Source organism: Gekko japonicus, unplaced genomic scaffold (assembly GCF_001447785.1).
Source record: "Gekko japonicus isolate JY-2015 unplaced genomic scaffold, Gekko_japonicus_V1.1 scaffold2795, whole genome shotgun sequence".
In the NCBI taxonomy this organism is placed as follows: domain Eukaryota; kingdom Metazoa; phylum Chordata; class Lepidosauria; order Squamata; family Gekkonidae; genus Gekko; species Gekko japonicus.
Window position 1 is genome coordinate 34,029 of NW_015162036.1, and position 10,249 is coordinate 44,277.

The following is a 10,249-nucleotide window of genomic DNA, read 5'->3' on the forward strand; positions in this document are numbered from 1 at the left end:
ATAAGAACATCAGAGATGCCAATGTTGGATCAGGCTAATGGCCCATCCAGTCCAACACTCTGTGTCACACGGTGGCCAGAAATACCAGGTGCCCTCAGGAGGTCCAGCAGTGGGGCCAGGACACTAGAAGCCCCTCCCACTGCTGCCCCACCCCAAGCACCAGGAATACAGAGCATCCCTTGCCCCAGATGGAGAGTTCCTATCTATACCTTCTGGCTAATAGTCACTGACGGAACTCTGCTCCATATGCTTATCCAATTCCCTCTTATAAGAACATAAGAGAAGCCAATGTTGGATCAGGCCAATGGCCCATCCAGTCCAACACTCTGTGTCACACAGTGGCCAGAAATACCAGGTGCCCTCAGGAGGTCCAGCAGTGGGGCCAGAACTCCAGAAGCCCTCCCACTGTCCCCCCCCCCCAAGCACCAAGAATACAGAGCATCCCTTGCCCAGAACCGAGAGTTCCTATCTACACCTTGTGGCTAAGAGCCACTGATGGACCTCTGCTCCATATGTCAGTTTTATTTAATTTCTTTCTTTCTTTGGGGCAGGTGTGGAGAAATCACAGGGCAGACTCGGCCCATCGCATGCTTTCTTGATATGGCTCTCGAAATAAAATGTTCAAATGCCTCTGAGTTGCAGGAACACTGGGGAATGTTTCCCAAACCTGGCTCCCAGAGAAAGCTCAGGGCAATCTAGAATACAATTTATTTATTTATTTATTATTTACATTTTTATCCCGCCCTCCCCGTAGGCGATGAAGAGGCAGGTGCTTTTTCATGGGGGTTTGGGGGTGCAGGGTGGCTAGACACGAAAATCCTGCTCCCTGCACTGGACGGCCTGTTTTGTGCCCAGTGAAAACGGTGCAGGTATGATGGGCGTTTGTCAGTCATAGGGACCCTGGCAAAGAGCCTTTGGAATGAACCTCAGTTGAACCGTATTTTCCTCAATGTCTGACGCAATGCACGGTGCCATTCTGAAAGCGATACTGAGTCTCTGCTCTGTAATCCTGCGGGGGGATAAGAGGAGGCTGCCTCTATGGAAGAGAGTTTGGAAAGCGTTCTTCGCCAACAAGATTTACACCATGCCGGAGGCAGGTGGGTTGGGGATTGGAGGACTCTTGAAATTACAACGAATCTCCAGAAAACAGAGGTTGGTTCCCCTGGAGAAAATGTCTGCTTTGGAGGGTGCGAAGAACAGGAAAACCCAACACGTCTGTCAAAGCGACCCTCTAAGAAACTCAAAAGAAGATCCGTATGTCGTGAGGAAAATAAACTTGCTTGCAGATAAGGTCACAAGGCTTTTAAATTCTAAATTCCAATTTATTGAAGAGGTTTCCGGATATTAATACTCTCTTTTCAAACAAGTCTTCGTCGGAATATTTTCTTAAGCCAATTCCTCCACTAGGGAGTACAAACTTAGGGGAGGCTGCCTTTATGGAAAAGAGTTTGGAAAGCGTTCTTCGCCAACAAGATTTACACAATGCCGGAGGCAAGTGGGTTGGGGATTGGGGTGCAACCTCCAGGTGAGGTCTGGAGAACTCTTGAAATTACAACGAATCACCAGAAAACAGAGGTTGGTTCCCCTGGAGAAAATGTCTGCTTTGGAGGGTGCAAAGAACAGGAAAACCCAACACATCTGTCAAAGCGACCCTATAAGAAACTCAAAAGAAGATCCGTATGTCGTGAGGAAAATAAACTTGCTTGCAGAGAAGGTCACAAGGCTTTTAAATTCTAAATTCCAATTTATTGAAGGGGTATCCGGATATTAATACTCTCTTCTCAAACAAGTCTTCGTCGGAATATTTTCTTAAGCCAATTCCTCCACTAGGGAGTACAAACTTTTCCCCTGTGGGTAATCCAATTCCAAAGGGAGTAGCAGGTATCTCCTGTCTGGGGTGATGTATAAATCTTAAGAGGACACTAGTCTCAGAAAGACAACCTGGGTGGAAGACGCAGCGCTTTGAAAACTGAAATCAGGGAAAGAAACCACCACAATGTCAACGAGCTCAAAAACTGAGGCCCCTCCCAAACTCCCACCCCCACCCCGAATCTCCAGGAATTTCCCATTCCAGAGTTGGCAACCCCAGGGGAACAGTCTGGGGACTGCTTCCTGCCCAACCTCAGAGCCTTTCGGACGGAACTTTCCACAGGTTTTATTTCAGCAACGAGGCCCAAGTCCTCTTGAATCCGGAGGCCAAGATTATTGATGGCCTTTGCTTTCTTTGCTATTTACCCCTTTTCTCTGGTGAACTGAAACGTTCCACAAGGTTTGTTCCCATCACTCAAGAAAACACAGAAGCAAAAAGACCGTGAAAACAAACTATGTTCTCAGGTGAAGTTTTCCCCCCTATTTCTACCAGACCTTGCTGCTTCGAATGGGGAAAACTTCTAGGTTTCCTCACCTGAATTAATGGTTAACTAGCTGTTAATTTTTGAGGGGGGGGGGACGTGCTTGCTTTGTTCTGCAGGCCTTATTCCACCCTGCCCTCCTAGGGGTTTCTCAACACCTGGAGGGGCTTTTCTTTTTCTTCAGTAGCCTGCCGCCACCACCAGACCTTTGTAAGGAATTACCGGCTGGGAAAGTCAAGGCTTCCAGCTTCCCTTCCAAGGTCTGAGGCCTGGCCTCTGTGTCTCCAGCTGCTGAGTGCCTGGTCACCACAGGGACAGTTTACTGCCTTGCACCCCTGGAGGAATCGCCACTAGCCAACTCCCTCCCTCCTAGCGTTCCTTTTAAGATAGCGTATCCGAGACAGTGAGGGTCTACGTGGTACAGAGAACCACTACCAGCATTAAAGTTATAATGTATTTATTAAAAATAAAATGTTCATGAGCACAGTTTTAGCCCAGCGCCAAATCTGAGCAAGGGATACAAAAGAAATAGATAAAAATGCAACCCTCTGTCCTCTCTCTATACATGCCCTATCAATGTTAAAACAGAGAAAAGGCTCTTTAGCTTTAAGAAGTTACAGATCTCTACACAGTCACCATTACCTTTATGTTTGTTCCCGCTGTCTAGGCCAATCGCATGGTCAATGGCTTACTTCTTAATTGAGAGTCCTGCCTCCTCTCATGGCCTCAACCACCAAGGGGAAAAAGAGCTCCTTCCTATTGTCGGGAGTTTTTATCATATCTGAAATTCTATACAAAGTGTAAATTAAATTTTAAAGTGCTTAATTCATAAATTCATAAAAATACCACCTATTAATTCATACATAAGAACCTCAATATTATAAACAGATCACAATACAGAAGTAAATTCTCTTATTCATAGGCATTCTAGCATTTCATAGCGTGCAGCAGACGGGACTGGAGCCTGATATGAAGGTTGCTGTTTCCTATTTGGAACATAAGCTTTGAGAAGCAGAGAGAGAGAAAAACCTTGGAAAATAAAAGAGACGACACTCACTAAATGCAAAATGATGAATAAGAGAATTTACCTCTGAGGAAGTAATAAGAGAATTTACTTCTGAGGAAGTTTAGGAGCGAAACGAAGACTCAGGCCGGAAGCTTCGTTAATATATTAATGTATTGTGATTCTCTTAATGTATTGTGATCTGTTTATAATATTGAGATTCTTACGTATGAATAGGTGGCATTTTATACATTCATGAATTAAGCACTTTAAAAATTAATTTACACTTTGTATAAAATTTCAATATAGCATCTATTGCATTATATACAAAACGTTTCCCTGGTTGTTTCTATAACTCTGGTCTTGTACCAACTGGGAGGCCTCTTATATATTACTTGCTTGTGGGTACCCCCCAGAAGTCTCCGGTTACAAATGGGATGACACACTGGGTTACTGGAAGAGAAGAAGAAGAGATTGGATTTATACCCCGCCCTTCACTACCCGAAGGTGTCTCAGAGCGGCTTAGAAACTCCTTTCCCTTCCCCTCCCCACCACAGACACCCTGGGAGGTAAAAGAAGAAGAGGAGATTGGATTTATACCCCGCCTTTCACTACCTAAAGGAGTCTCAGAGCGGCTTACAAACTCCTTTCCCTCCCCCTCCCCACCACAGACCCCCTGGGAGGTGGGTGGGGCTGAGAGAGCTCTGAGAGAAACTGCTCTTTTTCAAGGACAGCTCTTGTCAGAACTAGGGCTTGCCCAAGGGCATCCAGCCAGGTGCGAGTGAAGGAGTGGGGAATCAAAACCCGGTTCTCCCAGATTAGAGTCCGCGCACTTAACCACCACACCAAACTGGTAAGTTGCAGAGCCCTCCCCCCCCCGGCCCACCTTCAGGTACAAGCTCTCCCTCCTCTGCGAGGGCAGACCTCCATGTCATCTCCCCCCCCCCCAATAGCTAGCAATCCAAAACTTGGGATGATCCTCACGCCGCAGAAGGGACGAGCGCCACGCACGGGGCTGGGGGAGAGAGATGGACAGCTGGCTTGGCTAAGGCAGGCCGGGACAGGAGAGTCCCTCCCTGCGCAGGCACCCGGAGGCTGCGGCTGGGAGCGTTCGGAGGTGGGGGAAGGCCGCCTTCTGCGGGGCAGCCGGGGGGGGGTAGCGCTTGGCTGCCGTGCCAATGAGAGATAAAGTGCAAGGCCCCTGCTCGGGTTGGGGGTAGAAGCCACGGCTTCCTGGGCTGGGAAGCAGGCAGCTCTCAGGCTTGGCAGACTGAAGCCATGGGGCAAGGAGGAAGGGGAATGCAGAGGGAGGAAACGCAGCCCGATCCTCCCCGCTAAACCTGAGAAACTGGGTGGGGGAAGTCCGAGGAGGAGGAGGAGGAAGAGGAAGCACGAGCCGGACTCTGGATGGAGGGGCAACACGGCGGGGGAATGGGGGCCAGTTTGTTTGCCTGTCCCGCTGCCAGACTGGAGGAGAAGCTTCTGTGGAGCTCCACGAATGAAATTAGCAATTGGGCCCCCCCCAAGGTACCCCCCCGCCAAGAAACCCCTAGCTATGGGGCTGTGGCAGGGGCAGGCCCAGGGCTATTTGGGGGGCAGGAACGCACAGGAACGGAGTTCCGGCTGGGGTTGCCAAGTCTGGGTTGGAAAATAACTGGAGACTTTGGGGGTGGAGTCAGGAGAGGGCGTGGTTTGGGGAGGGGAGGGGCCTCAGCACAGTACAATGCCACAGAGTCCACCCTCTAAAGCAGCCATTTTCTCCAGGGGAGCTGATCTCTTGCGGCTGGGGATCAGTTGTAAAAGCGGGAGATCCCCAGGCCCCACCTGGAGGCTGGCAACCCTAGTTCCGGCTGGCTTCAGAGTTGCCACGGCCACTACAGCCAAACCCTTTGTGCCTGGCTACAGAGGACCTACAGGGGGAAGGCCTGGAGTGCGCCCCCCCCCCCGTGACTCCGAGGTGGGTGGGTGGGCTGGGGGGGGGCCCTGGAAGGATCGGGGAGGCGTGTCTAAGGGCTGGCTTGCCCGGGGAAGCCAAGGGAAGACATGGGGTGTGTGGCCTAATATGCGAATGAACTGCGATGTCAGGGTGTGGCCTAATATGCTAATAGGTTTCTGCTGCTGGGTGTGACCTATTATGCTAATGAGTTCCTGCCAGGCTTTTTCTACAAAAAAAGCCCTGGGAGGGAGTACTAAAGATCTTGTATTGGTTCGCAGTCTTATCTTGGGTTGAGTTTCTCCCCCCACCCCCTTTTATCCAGTTTTTTGGGAGAAGTGGCTTCAGTTGAAAAATACGGAAAAAATACAAGCAAGACCCCAAGTGAGCAGGGGGGGGGGGGGGGCACACATACGACAGCCACGAGTCGAGTATTTCTGATCTCTGCCCCCCCCCCCCTTTTCGCTTCCTCCAATACTCCCTGTGACTTTCTGGGCTCCTTACATATCGATGGCACATTGTCCCTGATGAGGCAACTTTATTTGCCCTCTTGGGACCTAAACCGGAAGGTACATATTATTTCCAGTATATACAAGTACTTCTGACACAAGGCCAGACATATTTGTGGCCCCAAAACAGAATCCTTGTCCCATAAAGCCTGCGCCTTGCCCTTGCGGACTTATTGTCTCTCCCCCCCCCTCCCAGGTGCTCTTATCTTTTGGAACAGGCCAAGCAAAAACATTAGTCAGGCAGAGACTGAGGATACAGAACGCCAAACCGATCTTTCCCGTATACAGGGCTATTTTTGGGCAGGAACGCACAGGAACGGAGTTCCGGCTGGCTCTCGAGTTGGCCATGCCCAGCAGGAGCTCATTAGCATAATAGGCCACACCCAACAGCAGGAACTCATGAGGATTGGCTACATTAGGGGTGTGTGGCCTAACATGCAAAGGAGTTCCTGCTCCCAAAAAAGCCCTGGGTTTTGACAACAAACAAGGTAAACAGAATAAGAAGGGAAAGGTGGGTGTGGCTGGATGACCACACTTCTGGTAACATGGGGGTGTGGCCTAATGTGCTAATGAGCGGTGCTGTCAGGGTGTGGCCTAATATGCTAATGAGTTTTGCTGTTGGGTGTGGCCTATTATGCTAATGAGTTCCTGCTGGGCTTTTTCTACAAAAAGAGCCCTGCCATGGGTGGGGCTGAGAGAACTCTGACAGAAACTGCTCTTTCAGGAACAGCTGTGCCCGAGCTTGTGACTGACCCATGGTCACACCAGCAGGTGCAACTGGAGGAGTGGGGAATCAAACCCGGTTCTCCCAGATTAGAGTCCGCGCACTCAACCACTACACCAAACTGGCTAGATACAGTGAGATGGTCAGGTCTCCTGCACACACCTCTCCAAATGGACAAGGTGACATCTAGCAGGGAACAGAGTTTTGGAGGACGAAAACCCTGGTCTGGAACCAATATATCTTTGGGACCACCTCTCCTGGCACACCCCTTGAGAGGCACTATGCTCTTCAAATAACAACACACTGATGATCCCGGGGCCAAGGAATAATCGCCTGGCCTCAACCAGAGCTAGAGCTTTTTCGGCAATAACCCCAGTTTGGTGGAATGCACTTCTGGGCGAGACCTGGGCCCTGCGGGACTTAGTTCAGTTCCACAGGGCCTGTAAAACGAAGATGTACCATTAAGCGTACGGTTACGTCCAGGGGAGCTCCTATTTATATAGTTCCTCCTGCCTCCCCCCCCCCTTTTTCCTTCCGCTGGTACAGTCAATGTTGTTATACGCCATCTGATTAATTGTATAGACCTGAATTTGTGATATCTGTTTTTAATTGTATTTTAAATTGTTTATTGTGTGAGGTCATCCACTCTGAGCCCCACAATAGCAGGGGAGAGCAGAATGGAAAAAGAAAGAATAAATAAATCTTTTCCTGGAGACATCAGGAAAAGCTAATTTAACCTGGCCAGTGGGGGGGGGGGGGGGAGAGATGATCTCCTGGGTCTCCCAGATACTAGTCTGACACTCTTAACCACTGCACCACACTTGCTATCACATCCACTAGGGCATGTACAGACGGAAGGGCAGGCAATTTGCGTTTTACTCTTTCTCTTTTGGATTCCCTGCTCAGTCTGTTGCTGTGCTGAGAGGACATTTTCTTTCGAATAAATGCTTTATAATTTTTAATGCTGGTAGAGGTTCTCTGTACCACATAAACTTCCAGATGCTGGGCAGCGGGAGACACAGGCACACAGCGAAGGGAAGCTAGGAGCCCTGGTCCTCCCAGTTGGCAATTCCTCCCAAGGCCAGGTGGTGGCAGTGGTTGAAACCGAGATGGGGCGAGAAAAGCGTCTTGGGAAGGGTTTTAGGAAAGGCAGGAGGGTGGCATGTGCTGGGAAACCTTGTACACGGACCTTGTACAAGGTTTCTGGCTCTGCAGTGCAGTCCACCCTGCAGAGAGGTCACAGGTGAAGGAGAGGGCCTACCTGAGTTGCGGGCAATCGGTCTCCACTGTGGGCGTAGGTGGGACCGCTCTGCCGGAGTTGGAAGCAGAGGCGTCCGGCTGTAAAGAGGACAGCTCCACCCCCTCCTTCATCCCCCTGCTCAGAAGCCCAACGCGCCTGTGGAAAGACGCCTTTCAGCCCTGCTTCTGCTCCACCCCCACACAAACCAGCAGAGGCTGCAGTTCTCCGGTTTGGAATCATTTACTGGGAAAAGATCTGGAGTTTTAAAAACCGCCCCCGGGCCCATCTTTCTCCAGGGCAGACAGGCTAACCTAAGCCCACCTGTCCTCCCAGCAGCCACTGGCCAATGGAAGCCAGGGAAGGGAAGACCACAGCAAGGAGGGAAGGAAAGCCTGAGTTTACTCCCCGTTCCCACCCCCAAAAAACGTCCTGCTTCTGTACATGCTCCACTAACACCAAAGAACATGAGACACCCCCCTCCCCCGCATCATCACTGACTTTTGGCAACTGGGAATGGCACACACAGTAGCAGTTCTGAATTCCCCCTGAAGAGGCACGAAGAGAGAGGATGAGTGGGGAGGTAGCAGGAGGTGCCCGGGGAGCCTTCGTCCGTGCCCCCACATGCAATGCCGGTACGTAGGTAGCCTGGCCTGGGTGGCGGGCGGGTGGCAAAGCAGGAAAGTCCCACTCGAGGCCTAAAGGGAGAAGTGTCCCACGCACAGACCGCCTGCCATCGTGTCCCTGGGAGCGCACAATCCATGCTCATCCTGGCCCCGCCGCTAGCTCTGGAGTTTGAAGGTCTGATGCAGCCGCTCGGCCTGCTCTTTCAGCGCCTGGATCTCCTCCTGGATGAAGTCCGTCAACGCTTTGCGCATCTCCACCTGCAAAGAGAAGGAGCCGCGGTCGACAGAGCGCCGAGACACACGTGCCAAACCCGCCAGCTCTCCGCCGTGGGAAGCGTAGGGTTGCCAAGTCACTCACGTTGTGTAGTGGGAGAGAGTTGGTCTTGTTCCGGGAGATTCACACGCAGCCTGATGACATCACCAGGAAGTGACATCATCACGTTGGGCACGTTGCAGGCCGACGCTCTAGCAATAAGCCCGGAAACTCTATGGTACCATAGTTTTCAGGCTGATTGCTAGAGCGTTGGCCGGTGACGTGCCCAACGGCCGGAAGTGACATCATCGTGCTGGGCACGTCAGCCCAAAATGGGCACTTTGGGGGCAGGGTTCCCCCCCACTGGCCTGATCCGGGTTGGGGGCCCTTTGGGTGGGCAACCCCCCCCCCCGGGGACTTGGCAGCCCTAGGGAAGCAGGCCGTGGACTCCAGGAATTCTCCACCTCCCGTTCACAACAGTCTACTATCCTAGCCCCAGAGACATATTGATTTAAACTTATATTACGTGCCTTTCTTCTTTATGGAGTTTAAGGTGGATTGCAATGTTAATACTACCACACAGGAAGCTGCCTTCGACTGAATCAAACCACTGGTCCATCAAAGTCAGCATTGTCTACTCAGTCTGGCAGAGGCCCTCCAGGGTCTCAGGCAGAGGTCTTTCCCATCACCGCCTGCCTGGTCCTGTAAACTGGAGAGGCCGGGGATTGAACTTGGCACCTTCTGCATGCCAAGCAGAGGCTCTACCACTGAGCCACACTCCCTGCAATACTAATTAAACACATAAAATAAATAAAAATAAATAAATTTTAAAAAATAAAAAATAGATCACATTAAAAAATAAAACCACAATTTACAATCATAACACTCAACTTCAAGGTGCCAGGGCCAGGGCTCAGTAGCAAGAGCCTCTGCTTGGCAGGCAGGAGCTCCCAGGTTCAATCCCCGGCATCTCCAGTTAAAAGACCAGGCAGGAGGTGATGAGAAAAACCTTGACTTAGACCCTGACTCAGTGGCAGAGCCTCTGCTTGGAACACAGAAGGTCTCACGTTCAATCCCCGACATCTCCAGTTAAAAGGACCAGGCACTGAGCAAGGGGGTTGGAGTAAGTGACCTCTAGGATCCCTTCTAATTCTGTGTCAAGAAACTGCACTCCTTTAAGAGAGTTTTTCTGCTTAAGTCAGGGGTGTTGAACTCATTTCTTAGGAGGGCTGGATCTGACATAAATGAGACCTTGTTGGGCCAGCCACGTGTTTTATGAAATGTAATGCCAGGTAGCAGAGATATAGACTTCATAAAGGACACAAACACAAAGGGTTTTTTTTTAAAAAAACCTTAAAATAAAAACATGCTTAAAACATCAGCACTCTTGCAATATTTTGTTTATTTAACAGTGTCTGATAAAACTCACACCTCTTGCCCTGAATTATGGCATCAGAATGTCTGTGCTGTTGCAAGCTTGAGTGTGCTGTTCAGGTGTGTATCTGTAAGCTGCAAACCTATGATACAGCAGGAACAGCAGAACTGGAAGGAGAAGCAGAAGACAGCCAGTTCCACTGAGGGCCTGATAAAAGCCCTCAGGGGGCCTCATCTGG

The 10,249-nt window shown here is 50.5% G+C and overlaps 1 protein-coding gene across 1 annotated transcript in view; it reads right to left on the minus strand.

The window, feature by feature from the left end:
• Positions 1 to 7,489: 7,489 nt before the first annotated feature.
• Positions 7,490 to 10,249, minus strand: part of TAZ (tafazzin) — a 25,891-nt gene continuing 23,131 nt past the window's right edge. Inside the window, exon 7 of the mRNA XM_015405568.1 lies at positions 7,490 to 8,641. Within this exon, the coding sequence (XP_015261054.1) occupies positions 8,540 to 8,641 (102 nt within the window). The 3' untranslated portion in view covers positions 7,490 to 8,539. The remainder of the gene's footprint in view (positions 8,642 to 10,249) is intronic.